General features: G+C 32.9%; 1 protein-coding gene across 1 annotated transcript in view; it reads left to right on the top strand.

Annotated features, from left to right (window-relative positions):
- The window catches only part of LOC102807904 (uncharacterized), a 63280-nt gene extending 52564 nt beyond the window's left edge, over positions 1 to 10716 (top strand). The window contains exons 2-4 of the mRNA XM_085505364.1: positions 7441 to 7617; positions 9420 to 9552; positions 10349 to 10716. Coding sequence (XP_085361490.1) covers positions 7441 to 7617; positions 9420 to 9552; positions 10349 to 10647 — 609 coding nt within the window. The 3' untranslated portion in view covers positions 10648 to 10716. The remainder of the gene's footprint in view (positions 1 to 7440; positions 7618 to 9419; positions 9553 to 10348) is intronic.
- Positions 10717 to 21328: the final 10612 nt, after the last annotated feature.

Here is a 21328-nt window from a genome sequence, read left to right as displayed (position 1 = left end):
TGAATAAATACTTGAGCGGTGTTTGACAATGTTTTGACTATATATTTGAGCAGTGTTTGGCAATGTTCTGACTATATATTTGAACAGTGTTTGACAATATTTTGCCTAAATATTTGAACAGTGTTTGCCAATGTTTGACTAAATATTTTAGCAGTGTTCGACAATGTTTTGACTAAATACTTGAACAGTGTTTGACAATGTTTTGACTAAATATTTGAGCAGTGTTTGACAATGTTTTGACTAAATACTTGAGCAGTGTTTGACAATGTTTTGACTATATATTTGAACAGTGTTTGACAATGTTTTGACTAAATATTTGAACAGTGTTTGACAATGTTTTGACTAAATATTTGAACAGTGTTTGACAATGTTTTGAATAAATACTTGAGCGGTGTTTGACAATGTTTTGACTAAATATTTGAGCATAGTTTGACAATGTTTTGACTAAATATTTGAGCAGTGTTTGACAATGTTTTGTCTAAATATTTGAACAGTGGCTGACAAAGTTTTGACTAAATATTTGAACAGTGTTTGACAATGTTTTGACTAAATATTTGAACAGTGTTTGACAATGCTTTAACTATATATTTGAGCAGTGTTTGACAATGTTTTGACTAAATATTTGAGCTGTGTTTGACAATGTTTTGACTAAATATTTGAGCAGTGTTTGACAATGTTTTGACTAAATACTTGAGCAGTGTTTGACAATGTTTTGACTATATATTTGAACAGTGTTTGACAATGTTTTGACTAACTATTTGAACAGTGTTTGACAATGTTTTGACTCAATATTTGAACAGTGTTTGACAATGTTTTGACTAAATATTTGAGAAGTGTTTGACAATGTTTTGACTAAATATTTGAGAATAGTTTGACAATGTTTTGACTAAATATTTGAGCAGTGTTTGACAATGTTTTGTCTAAATATTTGTACAGTGGCTGACAATGTTTTGACTAAATATTTGAACAGTGTTTGACAATGTTTTGACTAAATATTTGAACAGTGTTTGACAATGTTTTAACTATATATTTGAGCAGTGTTTGGCAATGTTTTGACTAAATATTTGAGCAGTGTTTGACAATGTTTTGACTAAATATTTGAGCAGTGTTTGACAATGTTTTGACTAAATACTTGAGCAGTGTTTGACAATGTTTTGACTATATATTTGAACAGTGTTTGACAATGTTTTGACTAAATATTTGAACAGTGTTTGACAATGTTTTGACTAAATATTTGAACAGTGTTTGACAATGTTTTGAATAAATACTTGAGCGGTGTTTGACAATGTTTTGACTATATATTTGAGCAGTGTTTGGCAATGTTCTGACTATATATTTGAACAGTGTTTGACAATATTTTGCCTAAATATTTGAACAGTGTTTGACAATGTTTGACTAAATATTTTAGCAGTGTTTGACAATGTTTTAACTATATATTTGAGCAGTGTTTGACAATGTTTTGACTAAATATTTGAGCTGTGTTTGACAATGTTTTGACTAAATATTTGAGCAGTGTTTGACAATGTTTTGACTAAATATTTGAGCAGTGTTTGACAATGTTTTGACTATATATTTGAACAGTGTTTGACAATGTTTTGACTAACTATTTGAACAGTGTTTGACAATGTTTTGACTCAATATTTGAACAGTGTTTGACAATGTTTTGAATAAATACTTGAGCGGTGTTTGACAATGTTTTGACTATATATTTGAGCAGTGTTTGGCAATGTTCTGACTATATATTTGAACAGTGTTTGACAATGTTTTGACTAAATATTTGAACAGTGTTTGACAATGTTTTGAATAAATACTTGAGCGGTGTTTGACAATGTTTTGACTATATATTTGAGCAGTGTTTGGCAATGTTCTGACTATATATTTGAACAGTGTTTGACAATATTTTGCCTAAATATTTGAACAGTGTTTGACAATGTTTGACTAAATATTTTAGCAGTGTTTGACAATGTTTTGACTAAATACTTGAACAGTGTTTGACAATGTTTTGACTAAATATTTGAGCAGTGTTTGACAATGTTTTGACTAAATACTTGAGCAGTGTTTGACAATGTTTTGACTATATATTTGAACAGTGTTTGACAATGTTTTGACTAAATATTTGAACAGTGTTTGACAATGTTTTGACTAAATATTTGAACAGTGTTTGACAATGTTTTGAATAAATACTTGAGCGGTGTTTGACAATGTTTTGACTATATATTTGAGCAGTGTTTAGCAATGTTCTGACTATATATTTGAACAGTGTTTGACAATATTTTGCCTAAATATTTGAACAGTGTTTGACAATGTTTGACTAAATATTTTAGCAGTGTTTGACAATGTTTTGACTAAATACTTGAACAGTGTTTGACAATGTTTTGACTAAATATTTGAACAGTGTTTGACAATGTTTTAACTATATATTTGAGCAGTGTTTGACAATGTTTTGACTAAATATTTGAGCAGTGTTTGACAATGTTTTGACTAAATATTTGAGCAGTGTTTGACAATGTTTTGACTAAATATTTGAGCAGTGTTTGACAATGTTTTGACTATATATTTGAACAGTGTTTGACAATGTTTTGACTAAATATTTGAACAGTGTTTGACAATGTTTTGACTAAATATTTGAACAGTGTTTGACAATGATTTGAATAAATACTTGAGCGGTGTTTGACAATGTTTTGACTATATATTTGAGCAGTGTTTGACAATGTTTTGACTAAATATTTGAGCAGTGTTTGACAATGTTTTGACTAAATATTTGAGCAGTGTTTGACAATGTTTTGACTAAATACTTGAGCAGTGTTTGACAATGTTTTGACTATATATTTGAACAGTGTTTGACAATGTTTTGACTAAATATTTGAACAGTGTTTGACAATGTTTTGACTAAATAGTTGAACAGTGTTTGACAATGTTTTGAATAAATACTTGAGCGGTGTTTGACAATGTTTTGACTATATATTTGAGCAGTGTTTGGCAATGTTCTGACTATATATTTGAACAGTGTTTGACAATATTTTGCCTAAATATTTGAACAGTGTTTGACAATGTTTGACTAAATATTTTAGCAGTGTTTGACAATGTTTTGACTAAATACTTGAACAGTGTTTGACAATGTTTTGACTAAATATTTGAACAGTGTTTGACAATGTTTTGACTAAATATTTGAACAGTGTTTGACAATGTTTTGACTAAATATTTGAACAGTGTTTGACAATGTTTTGGCTAAATATTTGAACAGTGTTTGACAATGATTTGACTATATATTTGAGCAGTGTTTGACAATGTTTTGACTAAATATTTGAGCAGTGTTTGACAATGTTTTGACTAAATATTTGAGCAGTGTTTGACAATGTTTTGACTAAATATTTGAGCAGTGTTTGACAATGTTTTGACTATATATTTGAACAGTGTTTGACAATGTTTTGACTAAATATTTGAACAGTGTTTGACAATGTTTTGACTAAATATTTGAGCAGTGTTTGACAATGTTTTGACTAAATATTTGAGCAGTGTTTGACAATGTTTTGACTAAATATTTGAGCAGTGTTTGACAATGTTTTGACTATATATTTGAACAGTGTTTGACAATGTTTTGACTAAATATTTGAACAGTGTTTGACAATGTTTTGACTAAATATTTGAACAGTGTTTGACAATGATTTGAATAAATACTTGAGCGGTGTTTGACAATGTTTTGACTATATATTTGAGCAGTGTTTGACAATGTTTTGACTAAATATTTGAGCAGTGTTTGACAATGTTTTGACTAAATATTTGAGCAGTGTTTGACAATGTTTTGACTAAATACTTGAGCAGTGTTTGACAATGTTTTGACTATATATTTGAACAGTGTTTGACAATGTTTTGACTAAATATTTGAACAGTGTTTGACAATGTTTTGACTAAATATTTGAACAGTGTTTGACAATGTTTTGAATAAATACTTGAGCGGTGTTTGACAATGTTTTGACTATATATTTGAGCAGTGTTTGGCAATGTTCTGACTATATATTTGAACAGTGTTTGACAATATTTTGCCTAAATATTTGAACAGTGTTTGACAATGTTTGACTAAATATTTTAGCAGTGTTTGACAATGTTTTGACTAAATACTTGAACAGTGTTTGACAATGTTTTGACTAAATATTTGAACAGTGTTTGACAATGTTTTGACTAAATATTTGAACAGTGTTTGACAATGTTTTGACTAAATATTTGAACAGTGTTTGACAATGTTTTGGCTAAATATTTGAACAGTGTTTGACAATGATTTGACTATATATTTGAGCAGTGTTTGACAATGTTTTGCCTAAATATTTGAACAGTGTTTGACAATGTTTTGACTAAATATTTGAACAGTGTTTGACAATGTTTTGACTAAATATTTGAACAGTGTTTGACAATGTTTTGAATAAATACTTGAGCGGTGTTTGACAATGTTTTGACTATATATTTGAGCAGTGTTTGGCAATGTTCTGACTATATATTTGAACAGTGTTTGACAATATTTTGCCTAAATATTTGAACAGTGTTTGACAATGTTTGACTAAATATTTTAGCAGTGTTTGACAATGTTTTGACTAAATACTTGAACAGTGTTTGACAATGTTTTGACTAAATATTTGAACAGTGTTTGACAATGATTTGACTAAATATTTGAACAGTGTTTGACAATGTTTTGACTAAATATTTGAACAGTGTTTGACAATGTTTTGACTATATATTTGAGCAGTGTTTTACAACGTTTTGCCTAAATATTTGAACAGTGTTTGACAATATTTTGACTAAATATTTGAACAGTGTTTGACAATGTTTTAACTATATATTTGAGCAGTGTTTGACAATGTTTTGACTAAATATTTGAGCCGTGTTTGACAATGTTTTGACTAAATATTTGAGCAGTGTTTGACAATGTTTTGACTAAATACTTGAACAGTGTTTGACAATGTTTTGACTATATATTTGAACAGTGTTTGACAATGTCTTGACTAAATATTTGAGCAGTGTTTGACAATGTTTTGACTAAATACTTGAACAGTGTTTGACAATGTTTTGACTATATATTTGAACAGTGTTTGACAATGTCTTGACTAAATATTTGAGCAGTGTTTGACAATGTTTTGACTAAATATTTGAACAGTGTTTGACAATGATTTGACTATATATTTGAGCAGTGTTTGACAATGTTTTGACTAAATATTTGAGAAGTGTTTGACAATGTTTTGACTAAATATTTGAGCATAGTTTGAAAATGTTTTGACTAAATATTTGAGCAGTGTTTGACAATATTTTGTCTAAATATTTGAACAGTGGCTGACAATGTTTTGGCTAAATATTTGAACAGTGTTTGACAATGTTTTGAATTAATACTTGAGCAGTGTTTGACAATGTTTTGACTATATATTTGAGCAGTGTTTGGCAATGTTCTGACTATATATTTGAACTGTGTTTGACAATATTTTGTCTAAATATTTGAGCTGTGTTTGACAATGTTTTGACTAAATATTTGAACAGTGTTCGACAATGTTTTGACTAAATATTTGAGAAGTGTTTGACAATGTTTTGACTAAATATTTGAGCATAGTTTGAAAATGTTTTGACTAAATATTTGAGCAGTGTTTGACAATATTTTGTCTAAATATTTGAACAGTGGCTGACAATGTTTTGGCTAAATATTTGAACAGTGTTTGACAATGTTTTGAATTAATACTTGAGCAGTGTTTGACAATGTTCTGACTATATATTTGAACTGTGTTTGACAATATTTTGTCTAAATATTTGAACAGTGTCTGACAATGTTTTGACTAAATATTTGAACAGTGTTTGACAATGATTTGACTATATATTTGAGCAGTGTTTGACAATGTTTTGAATAAATACTTGAGCAGTGTTTGACAATGTTTTGACTATATATTTGAGCAGTGTTTGGCAATGTTCTGACTATATATTTGAACAGTGTTTGACAATATTTTGCCTAAATATTTGAACAGTGTTTGACAATGTTTTGACTATATATTTGAGCATTGTTTGACAATGTTTTGCCTATATATTTGAGCAGTGTTTGACAATGTTTTGACTAAATATTTGAACAGTGTTTGACAATGTTCTGACTAAATATTTGAACAGTGTTTGACAATGTTTTGACTAAATATTTGAGAAGTGTTTGACAATGTTTTGACTAAATATTTGAGCATAGTTTGACAATGTTTTGACTAAATATTTGAGAAGTGTTTGACAATGTTTTGTCTAAATATTTGAACAGTGGCTGACAATGTTTTGACTAAATATTTGAACAGTGTTTGACAATGATTTGACTATATATTTGAGCAGTGTTTGACAATGTTTTGAATAAATACTTGAGCGGTGTTTGACAATGTTTTGACTATATATTTGAGCAGTGTTTGGCAATGTTCTGACTATTTATTTGAACAGTGTTTGACAAAATTTTGCCTAAATATTTGAACAATGTTTGACAATGTTTGACTAAATATTTTAGCAGTGTTTGACAATGTTTTGACTAAATACTTGAACAGTGTTTGACAATGTTTTGACTAAATATTTGAACAGTGTTTGCCAATGTTTTGACTAAATATTTGAACAGTGTTTGACAATGTTTCGACTATATATTTGAGCAGTTTTTGACAACGTTTTGGCTAAATATTTTAACAGTGTTTGCCAATGTTTTGACTAAATATTTGAACAGTGTTTGACAATGTTTTGACTATATATTTGAGCAGTGTTTGAAAATGTTTTGACTAAATATTTGAGCAGTGTTTGACAATGTTTTGACTAAATACTTGAGCAGTGTTTGACAATGTTTTGACTATATATTTGAGCAGTGTTTGACAATGTTTTGACTATATATTTGAGCAGTGTTTGACAATGTTTTGACTAAATATTTGAACAGTGTTTGACAATGTTTTGACTAAATATTTGAACAGTGTTTGGCAATGTTGTGACTAAATATTTGAGCAGTGTTTGACAATGATTTGACTGTATATTGGAGCAGTGTTTGACAATGTTTTGACTATATATTTGAGCAGTGTTTGACAATGTTTTGACTAAATATTTGAGCAGTGTTTGACAATGTTTTGATTAAATATTTGAACAGTGATTGACAATGTTTTGGCTAAGACGTATCCCTAAAATGTGGGGTAATATTTCTGAGCGCCTATGTAAGTATTTTTGGAATTGGCGCAACCTACTAAACGGCAAAGATCTATTTTTGATAAATAAAATAGAGATGAAATGTTCTGTATTGCATTTATAAAATTATATTATTAGTACATACACAAACAACGTCAGTAGATATTGTGTAAAGAGAATTTGAATTGAATTAAATATGCATGACTTGAATTATCAAGGTATCTAATGTAATCACGAACTGTTTCTGTGTTAAGACTGGAGATAAATATATAAGTATTTCATTTGCAGATTATTTTCTTCTGTGATGTTCCACCTGAACAAGGAAATGGAGGAGAAAGTGTAATATGTGATGTGAGAGAAACGTTATCAAAGCTTGATCCGGAAATTGTAGACAAATTTGACAGACTTGGAATTCAATATCGACTTTATATCTCTAGCTCAGGAAAGTATAAAAGTATACAAAATGTAAGAAATATTACTCAGTTTATTAATAATACACATAAAATCCACAGGAAATCACACTCACACCGACAATGCGATTTAAGTTATGTTCATATGCAATCAGAACTTATTGATATTTAAATTTGCAAATATCATTTCAGATTTGTTCACAAAGTCAAAACTTAGAAATGTTTGTAGTTGCTAACACTGGATTTTATTTGTGAAAGAAATTGTTATGTTGTCTAAGAAATATAAAGTCATCTCAACAATTTTACATTTTACATGCACTGTTTTAATTGTTCAGTGATTCTACGGTAAACACTCAAGGTAGCGTAGGTAGCTCGTATTCCTACTAAACATGCACAGATGAGACGGTGAAACTGGTTGTACAGTATTCCTGTACAAACTCCACGACTTTTGCTTTTCGGTACTCAATGAGTCTAACAAATTTCAACAGTAAATCAAATATGGAGGCACACATATGGCGGGTGTGACGTCTCAAGTTATTGACACTTGCGAGAACATAAACAACTGTTGATGAAAACATGTCAACAATACTATATATATTTTTACAAAGTAGTTGACCTCACCAGAGGCTGCAACTTTTGGTTGGTCACTTGGATTTTGCACCATGAATAAAGCTAGTAATACATCTTTCTTTAGAAATAAAACCTTCTGATGACATCCAAAAGATAGTTGGTGAGGTACGCCAGGAGAATCCATCCATCTCCCACCAAATAATGTCTAAACCAGGCACAGATGATAGAGTGAACATATTTTTTGAAGTCTCACACGATCGCCACTGCGACCCCCCGGTACCAATATCTTAGGCCTGACCATCATTCAGACAAACTGGTCTACAAATGCCGTGACATATATTTCCTCTGACTCAAAAGTGGCTTTGACAATCGTTTACTTTCACCTGTGACATATCCTCTCCTTGTTTTGGACATTTGGATTTGTATGACTGAGATCAAGACATGACCAAGCACATAACTTAACAGAACTTCAATACATTAATGGGCGTCTCACAATGTACAATGGAGTGTTTCGAGAGTTTGTTACAGAGACCAGTTCATACACAGATGCATATGTAAAATCAATCAAACACTAACTATCAAAATAATACCTGCCATCTGAAAACGTAATGTAATAAAGATAGTATAATAAATATAAATAATTATAATAAATCCCAGCCCGAATTGGGAATATCCAGTGGTGTTCTTCTAGGTATTCTTCAGTACGCAGATACATGGTCAGTTCTCCAAGAACAGACACCTATCTTCCCCAGAAATGGCAAACGGAAAAGCACCCATGTGCAGCATCAGAAAAAGTTTATACACAGAGTTATTGTCTCAATCTACCATTCAGTGGCCTTTATATAGAGTTGGAGGTCACATGCTATATGCACTTACTCAGTATCAGCAGTGTCCGTTTATTTGAACGAAGAAAAAGTGTCTTCTCCAAAAACGACTCTTTTAATATGTATAATGAGGTGGTCATCCATATAGCTTTACATATACTTCCTATTATCACACTGTTCGGTTTATTCTACCATTAACTAAGTGCAATAGGTTAAACAAGGAATACGATATTTTTATATTGATATGGGAACACACAATTTCATGGTATAGTTTTGATTAATGCAATGATTTGCCATCCCAGAATATAGCGCCAAGATGTACATTTTGAAGTCTATGTCAGGTATACTAATACACGTTTTGACAATTGTTCTGAAAATTGATATTGCAATAACATTACTCATGGTATATGAAAAAAAATGATTTGTAATTGTCATGAATCAATTATTATTCATGCTTAATCAGGTGTTTGGTACAACTGACAAGGTTATAATACAGAAGTTCATGGAAGATCGTGGATATGGGCACACATGGGAGAATGATGGATCATTATATTATTGGTCAACACTGCCCGCTTTCAGAACACATCCCAAAACAAGTAAGATAAAAACACAACAATTTTAATGTAAACAGTGGTGGATAAATATAATTACCGTATCCCGACCCGGCGCCCAAGCTCGCCCCATTCCACTACTATTCACATGTGTGATACATGTATTTCCATTTTCGCGTTCACGTTCCGCCAAGCGCCCATCCCCTAAAAATTTTCCCAAATTTGATTGACTAGTCATAAAACCTAATTATTGTTTGAAATTTTCCGAATAACGGCAATTGAATTAATTAATAAAGTTTGGATATTGACAAAACATATTGTGAATTCGATAGACCACGGTAACCATTCCATATTCAGCTTACGTTTCAAAAATTGCCAATTACCCGTTTTTAAAAAAAAAAATGTGCCGTTTATTAGCCAAAATTTATTCCAACAGATCTTTCTTCGACATCGATAAATCATATTTTTATTATCTGCCTTCAACATCAAAACATTCATTATAAATGTGAATTATAGCACACATTGGCAATACTGTTCTTGTCATTTTACTGCTATTTTTAAGAAATAATTTTAATGGAATGTTAATGCATAGTGAGTTTCAAAAAAAGGTTTACATAAAAAACAGTCTGTGTTTGATACATCCGATTTCACAATGGTTTTTTTCTTACATGATAGCAGTCTTAGAACGCAATAATATAAATTATAGTGGTATTTAGAACGTGGTTTTATATTAATAAATCATTCTGTTACTGTCTAAACATACAGGCAGTTTATGTTTATATATGATTTAGTGATTATATTCAGAATTGCTTACTTCCTAACTTCAACATTCTCCCGACAGAAGAAAGGGTCTGGTTCAATTCAGCATCGTTAGGTCATGCATCCTTCTTCAGAGATCACCCATGCTATGCTGGCATGGATATTCCAGATGACAAACTTCCCTACACTTGTTACTATGGCGACGGTAGCGAAATTGAAACTGAGACTCTACGACATATCCGTGACGTCATGTGGCAATCGACAGTAGGTTTTCAAATGGAAAAAGGAGAGGTGTTAGTTTATGATAATATTTATTCTCAACATGGTAGAATAGGGTATACTGGTGAACGTAAAATGTATGTGACTCTTATCACAAATTAAACTAACTTACCTGAGACTTGTATATGTGGAAAGGATCAATAAAAAGTTACTCGAGTTGAGATAAAAATACATTTTATAGTGTCCTTGCACCATCACTATTTTTCATGTATGTGTGATTAACACCCACACCATAAGGTGTGAACATTTGGGCAAGAATAATAGTTCATCCTCAGGTATTAAATTGTTGGCCATGACTTTATTAGCGGGTGCCTTACCTATAATGATTTTCACCTACACGATCACCATAAAAATGAGAAAAATGCTGCATGACAAATTCATGTTTATTGTGAATCAACAAAATTATATTATTATTTAAAGAATGGGATATCAAATTAAACTAGAAAAAGTAAATAGATTAAACAATTTTTAACAATATGCAATTGTAGTATAACATTGGTCAAAAATGTTCAATTTACAAAGCTAAATAAAAATTTCTTTATATAACTGACAATACCTCCTCGACAGTCTTAAATTGAATATAGGATTGATTATCGTAAGAATAAAAAAAACTGTAAGCCTGTACCCTAAGGATGGGGGGGGGGGGTATTACAACGCGTTGTAAAATTGCGTTGTAACTTGTCATAAGGGTGATTTTTTCTACGGCTGTAAAATTTCGTTATTTGAAATTTGACGGTTGTTGTGGAACAGTTTATGGCAATTACAGTTAGTTTAATAATACAATTTTATTTGAGAAACCGATCTTCAAGTAAATAAAGACAGTAACGTCACAGTAACAGTCACAGTAACGACTGATTTATATGACGTGACGTGGAAATAATAACTAATCAATGTTAAATCGTCACCCTGGAAATTATTGCAACAAATTACTTATGCATACAAGCGTTGTTTTTTTGGTCATACTATCTGGACTCGCCATTTTATTGTCTGAATCACTGTGAATGACGTTGACATTATAGAAAAAATATGGAGTTGAACAATAGAGATGTTGGAGGGCATTTACTTACTGGATTTGTTGACGAAATCTATTCACAAGTTTTTAATGGAAAATCACCGATAAAATGATTAATACCGCGTGCATCGCGCTGGATTGTTAAACATCAAAACGCCCAAAGGGTGTAACGTGAAACGTTATGTTGATTATTTCTGCCTCATACCAAGTATTCCAACTGAATACGTTACACAACTATTTACCACATTATGCCTGCAGACTCCATAGTCATTTATTTATTAGTTGGCTTATGAGTTCACCTGGCGTCTGCTAAAAGACGAGAAGGAGAATATTTCAGATTTCAGGTAAAATATGTGTTACCCTCTCACCAAGTATAGGTAAATTCTATAAAATAATTAAATCTACCTAAAATAAAACTCGTTAGCTGCAGTAAAGATAAATATAATAAACACCTTCCAATTCAAAGAGGCATCAGAGAGGGTGATGGATTGAGTCCAGTGTTGTTCAGTATTCATGTTAATGACATAAAAAATCACATAAACAACCACAAACTTTTCTCAACATAAGTCTACCATGTCTGATGTTTGCAGATGATCTTCTGCTTCTCTCAGAGACAAAACCAGGCTTTAAAATACCATTCAGTCTATGGAGGTATACTGCCAAAAATGGAAATTAGACAATAATATCAATGAATTCAAAATTATGGTTTTCAAACCAATGCTGATGTACTGTAGTGAAATTTGGTCCAATTGCATTATTAACAAAGAAAGCTTCTTGACAAAACTCAAATCACCCATGGAAAAATTACATATTAAATTCAACATGTCCTTATTAAAAGTCAACAGCAAAGCAACAAACTTAGCATGCTTGCTTAAGCTTGGTAGGCTTCCACTTGCCATCTCAAGTATAAGGCAAATACTGAAATATTGGATTGAGATTAAACGACGTGGACCACAATACATTAGTCCATACAGCTAGATGATGCATGCGTACAAAATTGGGTAACAGGAATAAAAACCATTCTGAACTTTCTAGACCGTAGTGACTCATGGATAAAATGTAAATATAACAGCAATTACAGTCTACTTCATCCAATTTCGTTTTATAACAGTCACAGAAAACAACATGTATGACAATAAATCTAAAAATCATAAAAACAAACTTAGAACCTACATATTGCTAAAAAAGGATTACACCTATGAAAAATAATTAACAATAGTTACAAATCCCAACCTTAGGTCAGCCCTAACAAAACTACGTATGCCCATACCTTACAGATAGAAATGGGGTGGTCTTGGTGAAGTAGAAGACGAGAAACACTTTCTACTAAAATGCAAACTGCACCAGGAGTAGAGAATTCAACTGTTTACTGAACATCATGAAATCATGATAACAATTCTCACCTCAACCGACAACAAAGAAATCACTAATTATGCAAAATTAATTGTTAACTGCTTTAACTCCAGAGATATTACACTGAAAAAACCAGCTCCCAAAAATAATCACTCAATTTTACATTTCTTGTATTGTTTTATTGTTGTTCTGTTGTACTTATTGATTTAATTTACCAATTGTTTACTTTAGTTTGTTACTTTTTTAGCTAGCTGTTGTTTACTTAAACAACATACTTTATTGTATTATTTTCAAAATCCCAATAAGGATACGGAATCAATAAAGTTATTTACTTAATTTACTTACTTACAACGTGTAGAGCAGTTTCACTGCCACACGATAGTATCAACACCATCAATTCGGGTAATCCTGTATTTAACATAAACAACATTACTTGAGTGTGCGACTGACTGACGTGTGGCATGACAGGGAAACTCTTATCCTATGTACCCTGTACTCTGATCCTAAAATCTGAGGGGAGGCAAATGCCTTTTCTCAACAACAACAAAAATCTACGACGACGAGTCTCTACAGATCGGTTTTCTGTCCGGAACTTGCTGACTCATATTGTCGCAAAGCGCCGGCTTGTCATAAAACTCTTTTTGGACTACGGTATCTAAAAACGTGCCAATTTTGTCGTAAATGATCTTCTGCATATGCGTATTGCGTTGCCGGGAATACGTGAGCATAACAGTTCAGAGGAAAAACTGAGGGATTGTTGTAGACTGATACGCAATTGACGTCATCCAGGGAGATGTGAAGTTTACACAGCTATACAAGAGATTGGTTAAAGCTAACCCCTACTGTGTAGAGAGGAGCAAGCAAGGACATTTCTGTATCATTGCAATGTTTTGTTAGTTATTGTCATAAAGTAGTGATATGTACATTCCGCCTTGACTTGTACTGAAAATGATGTCCATGTTGTACCTTGCATGCAGTGTTTTTGACTGAAGGTACTTCATCATGACTACATGTACTAGAGCTTGTCTGAAATGGTTATACCTGTGACAGTAATACAGTACGAGATGTGTATATCAACATGTGCCTCGTACAAATAAAGACTTCTTGTTGTTTTTTGATACATTGTGTTCTGTGGTCCAATTCGTAATAGCAGCTCCGTAGTCCTGTGGTTTTAGCAGGATTTTTTTTTTTTTTGGCAGGATTTTTTTTTTCGCCCTCTCGCATTAGTTTTGGGGTCTCCAGAGGATGTCATCCATAAAATTAAATCAGTGCGGCCTTATTAATGTAAGGCACTTTAAATGTGTCTGTTGGTAACATATAGACGTAACTTTATCCGCATTGCATTCCACATACTGAACAGACACAATCAACGTCAATCAACATATGTGTCCAGTTATATAATACATTTGGGACAATGTGATACAGGAAAAGTTACACCATACATATACTTTGTGCCGCAGTAAAAATGATTTAATTATGTGGCCAGAAGCTCATTCACATAAAGTTTACAGGTTTTATCAGAATTAAACGGAATGACATAAAACATCTCTTATACGTTTTATGGAAGAATGGGCTATGTTAGCTGCGTTGACTCCCGTTTCGTAGAATAATAGCGTGACTGTAGTGACACGGAAGTGTTTTCTAAACATGAGAGTGTTTTTTTTATTTTAGTCGTTCATTTCAAAATCTTATTTTTAATAACCAAATGTCACTACATGTGGTAAAGCTTTGAAAATCACGGCTAAAGTGAAATCTAAATTGCTTGCCGTTAGTTAAAGTGTGAGTCAAGGCGTTACTTATTTGTGTTTTTTTACTTACTAATAAACATACTGATTTAAATTAAAAGTTTAAGATATGTTATCCTTATATAAGCTACTAAGACAGAGATATTATCAATAGGCATGAAAGAAATTATTTGAGTTGATAAACAACGCACACATTTAGGTAACATCCGGGTACTTTTTGTGACGTGTTATCGTCTGGTTATCTAAGGTTTGATTGAGAAGTGTTTTTATGTTTTTTTACAATTCATCCACAATTTGTTGAGTGTTTAAAACTGGGCATTTTCTTTCTGCTACGCTTATATTTGTATGCCTTCCAGTCTCAATCTTAAGAGTGTGTGCACTAGTTCTGAGTTTTGTCATGGCTGATCTGTGGTATGGATTTTTACAAGATATTTGCCAGATATTTTTCAAAGGAGGTGTCTTTTTGAGTTGCCTATATGTGCGGAGTTTATTTTGATGATAAATTCCTTTGTTATCATCATGCAATAAATCAAAACTACTTTGCTGAAATTTTTACTTGTACGATGGTCAGTAAGCTCGTTCACAGAGAAAAAGCTAGCAACACGTTGATTTCTATATTCAACCGAGCTCGTGCCACAATTTTACCAAGTAATATGTCATTTCTGGAAATTTCAATTTAATATTGACAAAATTAAAACAGTTATGTGGCTTGTGGTCTCTGAGGGGGTTATCAGTTATTGGCAAAATTCAGATTTAAAAAAATACTTTGTATCCCAAAATTTGTGTATGTTTCGACAATGATCTCAACCCCTTAAGCAATTATAAAAGCAATTAAACAAATTCATTTGGATTTATTTCCTGATTTGATCAAATATGGCTGCCTGGCGGCCATCTTGAATGTCAAATTTCAGTAAAATCCATTTTTTTGGTGTGTCCATCATCATTTCTCGGAGATGCCTAGACCGATTTTGCTGAGACTTGATTCAAAGACAGAGTGACCACTGGTACAGATGCCCATTGATTTATTTTTTAAAATAATGAGCTAATTTGCATATTTAATTATAAATTTGAATTCTTGTTAATATCTTGTGAACTAATAGTCCAAATCAGACAAAACTTGGTAGAGTCTTGATTTGTCAATAGCAGATATATGCTATGCAATATTGAGTTTCATTTTTATTAACGAGCTCATTTGTATATTTGATGAATTTTGAATTTTTTTTAATATATTGTGACCTAATAGTCCAAATGAGACCAAAGTTGGTATAGACTTACTTGATATGTCAACATAAGATATGTGCTATACAATATTGAGTTTAAACTTAATTAATGGGCTCATTTGTATATTAAATAATTTTTATTTTGTGTTAATATCTTGTAAATTATTAGCCCAAATAAGACCATACTTGGTCTGTGATTTATGCCACAGCATTTAAGTTTCATTGAAATGAAGTTCAATGGTACATGAGAAAAAGTAAAAAAAAATTGAATAATTAATATGCAAATAAAGTAATTAATTTGCACAGAATCTCAACAAAAAACTAATCAGCTCTGAGCATTATCGTAAAACATTTATGCACGAAGTTTATTTGAAAATAAATAGAAATACCGTATTTCTAAAGACGCAATAAATATTATAACCTTCCGAAATCAACAACACAAATGATCAAAATGTAAACCATACAAAAAAAAACATCGGAAAAAATCGTGACAAACAGTCGCAAGAACAATATAAGAGTATCTGACCAACTCCTAAATAGTTGTATATAACTACAAATAATTGGCACACATAGAGTGTAATTCTTTACAAAGGGGTGATAATGAAATGTTCTGGATGAGTGCCTCAACGCATACTTGGAATTAAGATGGCGTCTTCAAACAACACACAATCCTCAAGAAATTTAAATTCTATGATATTAAAATACTTATAATCGATTGAAGTATGGACAGAAACACAGTTAGATAGAAATACTAAGTCGTGATGCACTATTCCGATAGCTACAATCGATAACAAAACGATGTATTCATACCTGGACAAAACGTAGAGAATGGATGCCATTTTCAACAATGAAAATAGACTATTTTTGAAAACAGCCTTTTCAAAGCATGCACTCTAAACCTTCTCACCAATATCACTCTCCGATCGAAAAGTACTGATATGTTTCAATAGCGATGAACAAATCAAAAAAAACTATCTTCGACGGGCTGAAAAACGTTGACTTCTGAAACAGACAGGGGGGCATGGTGTGCAGCAAACAGAAAACAGGATACAGTGATCAGCTGAGCATGCGTGGCGGAAAGGCGTATCACGCACTGTTTCAGATTTGGTTCCATTCACACTTTTGAACAATAGCCGTTTTCAGACCGGTCTATAGAAGTACTGTGATCTAGAGAATCAAAAGTAATATTAAAAAAAAACTGTAAATTGCATTCTCTTACACTTGTGGAGCTTTTTCTTGAGGGGTCATTATGTTGTTTGGCTTGATGTTTCCTTTAACTAGTACTGGCGGTCTTAATTCCTCTTACACTGGATCATCATGGCTTGAAATAATTACATATTAAAGATCACATTTGAATAATCGGGTTATTAAGTAATGTAGTGTAAAAGTTACATTTGCATGTAACAAACAGTGGCTATTAGTATTGTGAACCATGCACTGCCTTACTCGACCTTCCTGCACATTGTAAACACATGTTGTATCACAATATTACACTACAATAAAACTGTGTGTTTTAAATCACCAGTACTCGTACGTACATATTTTTTTCCAAGTGGTGGACTGCTAGTCGCCAAAGAACTTTCTGTTCCAGTTACATGTTGTTTTTCTCCCAGATCTGGTGTATAGTACCGGCTGAAAACCTTCATTTCCACTGTCTTATGATTCATTATTAGAATAATCAGACAGTGGGTCCTCGTCACAGCTCTGAATATAAGTTAAGTTTTTAACATGTCATTCAATGTAAATACAACTGCTGAATGAGTAATAAGAATAGGTGTTTGTTGAGGCAACACAGTCAACCATACTGTGCATAAAATGAGGCTTACATTGCACACAGAAAATCGCGACCCTCCCCATATGCCTACACAGATTATGTAAACCTCCCCTCAACACTTGCACGAAAATCAGTCACTCTATATGCTGTTACTACCCCCATGTGCGTTCCAAATTTAGCGGGAAAGCGGGGTGTTTTTCACCTTCTAAAGCGGGCCCGCGCGGGAAGCAAATAGGCCCCCTTTAAAATGCTAATGTCTGCAATAGGCCCCCAGAAATAAACCCACAGGGCTGCTGTGCCCGCTGTAGGCCCCTCTTGCAACAACCACTCCCATACACCGCCCTAGGCCCCGAATTGGCGGACCCATAGCCCCGACCAGGCCGCAGACGTCCACCTGAGCTTTCCCACCGGGATGATTCCCGCCACTTCCAACATGAGCATACGGAGGCTTATTGTAATCAAAGAAACGAAACAAAACGGAACGAAACGAAACGGGATAACACGCATAATAAATTAAACTGTATTCAGTGAAAATGGGTTGTATACGCACAATATTTACAAAATGTTGCTGAAAATAATATTTAAGCAATAAACCACCGCCGCGGCAGGAGACGAAACTTGACCAGTATTTTTATTTATTTATTTGTAATTAGGAGCTACAATAGAATAATTGGAAAAAGCACATACTATATAAATGAAAAAAGAAACTTTTGAACTTAAAGTAAATACAGAAAATGAATCTAACCTACATAATCTCTTCTATAATCCATGACATCAATAAGAAATCTTTTCACAATTCCATCAATATATTTACCTTTCAGCCGTGTATTTAACACCCTAAAACATTTGCCGAAAACAACGGGATTTTAATTAGTAAACGGTCCGTTTCCCTAATTAAAGATAATTGGAAATCTGCAATCACGCGACGAGACAAGTCTCTTACAGGTACAATATTTACAACTATCGGACGAAACTTCAGCAGTATTTTTAACTTTCAGTCGTGTATAAAACTTCATAAAACAATTATTTATAATTAGCGAAACGAACCATTCACTAATTAAAATCCCGTTATTTACGACAAATGTTTCATGGTGTTAAATACACGACGGAAAGGTGAATATACTGGTCAAGTGTCGTATGACAGTTGTGAATACTGTACGTGTCAGACCCATGTTTCGCTGATTACAGATTTTCGATTATGTGTGTTATCCCGTTTCGTTTCGTCGATTACAATAAACCGCATACAGAAAGTCATCCCCCCGAGTCATCACCACTTCCGAAACTCTTTTCGCGCCTCGGCCTCATTCGCATTCAGCTCCTGCTTTTTTCTGGGTTTTCTGCCCTGTATTCATACCAAAGTCACTCGGAGCAGAACACAAAATTGCGTAATGGTATCTCATGTAATAAGAATCCTGGCAAAGTTGTGTACATTGTGTATTAAATAAATTATCATATTCACAATCATGTCAATAGTTCTCATCTTTCTTCATCAAATAACGAATGACACCAACAGGAGTTGCATACACAGTAACTTGTTTGAATTGATCACACTCTACTAGAGTGCAAAAAGAAGAATCTCCGCAATAGGGGTAGGATGTTCCCAATATATGTCTGAAATAGGGGGTGTTTTTTTCTTCAATATGTCTGCTTTAGGGGGAACTAAATTTACATTGCGTCTGCACTAGTGGGTATGGTTTGGCAATATGCTGCCAGCCCTAGGGGCCTATTGTTTTTTTAGCAAGAACGTACATGGTGTACGGTTTTAATATTGAGTGACCCCCGGGCTGTAGAGCTTCTAATGGTGAAGTGGGTGGTCTTATCTTACTTGTATTTATTGATTTACCTTCTACGTTGATTGGTGAGGTATGCTCCCGGGGGATGCTCATGTGAGAACGTAGAAATGCGACGATAGACGATTTCGAGTCCGAGTCGGCGCATGTGTGTGAACGGTCGGGACCGAATCGACACGCGCCGGAAAAAAAACTCGACACGTGCCGTAATTTTGCGGAATTTTTTCCTACCATATTAGGAAATGCGAATTCCAAATAAAGAATGATTACGCACATAAGCGTCCTCTAATAATAAAAACAAACATGGCTGCCACCAGGGTTTGACGGGACTCCACACAAATAGTTCGCTGATTCTGTTCTAAACATTTTGGATTTCGGCATTCCCATGATGTATCCTTGGAAGGCAAAAATGTATAATAACACTCAGCCAGTACACAGTTGCTGCGCTGCGCGTCGGTCGATACTACCGCTGTACTGTCTTCGTGCATACTTTGATGTATCCTCTTTATAACTATTAACTATTAAATATTATCATCATATGCGTACCGTTTTCTATGTTTCGGTCAAACAACAGATAGGAGTAAGAGGGCGTGATTTCGGCAAACACAAAGGATTAAGAATTTCGCCACGTGCCGAGATCCCATAACGTGAACGTAGCAGAAATAAGGTCGAAAATATATATAATTACACATACACAGTAAACATAAACAAGTAGTAATAAATTAAACAAAATATAATAATAACATAATATTTTTCAGATACACAATATTAGCCACACCCACAAAATCATACACCTAACTTGAGTTAACACAAAGTTAAAGGCCGTAGTCGCCGCGCCACGCATGCGCGAGATATGTGAGTCTCATATAAACAAAGATGGCGGCTTTGACTGTTGCACAGAACAACGAGTACAAAGTGGGACGTTACCAAATTTTAATTAGGCATTTTCAGGTGGTTAGAAGGTATCGAAGCAGGTCTCGCCCAGGTGAAACCTCATACTCAGAAGAGCGCACTACATTGAGAGAAAATCAATGTTTATCAACACAAATGTCGCACATGCGCAGCGCGACGACTACATACCGTCCTTTAAATAGGAGAAATCTTCGAAATTGTCGTGACGAAAAAACTACACACGTAGAATGGGTATAACAACATCACACCATAATAACAAAATATACTAATTTATCGAATGAATGAGTTCATACCGGTACAAACGGTGGTCGATTATTAGATTTATACCCCCCCCCCACCCCCCACCCCCCCCCCACCCCACGTAATCTTGTACAATCAAAACAATATTGTCATTGATGAGATGCACAGGTATAATGTTTGTTATTTGTTTGTTATTTGCCGCTAAGAAGCATTATATTAAAATATACTGGATATATATTTTAAGTAGATTGAAATAGTCTAGAAATATGCTATTATAACAAAATATACAAAATTCATCAGTAATATAATTATTTTGTAATTTCATATATTTTAACTACGCAGTCACTAAATATTAAAACTATGCAGTCTCTATATATTACAACTATGCAGTCTCTAGATATTAAAACTATACAGTCTCTAAATATTACAACTATGCAGTCTCTAAATATTAAAACTATGCAGTCTCTAAATATTAAAACTATACAGTCTCTAAATATTAAAACTATGCAGTCTCTAAATATTAAAACTATACAGTCACTAAATATTAAAACTATGCAGTCACTAAATATTAAAACTATGCAGTCACTAAATATTACAACTATGCAGTCTCTAAATATTAAAACTATACAGTCTCTAAATATTACAACTATGCAGTCTCTAAATATTACAACTATGCAGTCTCTAAATATTAAAACTATGCAGTCACTAAATATTAAAACTATACAGTCTCTAAATAT

The sequence above is a fragment of the Saccoglossus kowalevskii genome, chromosome 11, assembly GCF_978046115.1.
Source record: "Saccoglossus kowalevskii chromosome 11, keSacKowa6.1, whole genome shotgun sequence".
NCBI classification, from domain to species: Eukaryota; Metazoa; Hemichordata; class Enteropneusta; family Harrimaniidae; genus Saccoglossus; species Saccoglossus kowalevskii.
Note: the sequence above shows the minus strand (reverse complement) of the source record. Positions and strands in the feature narration are given on the sequence as shown.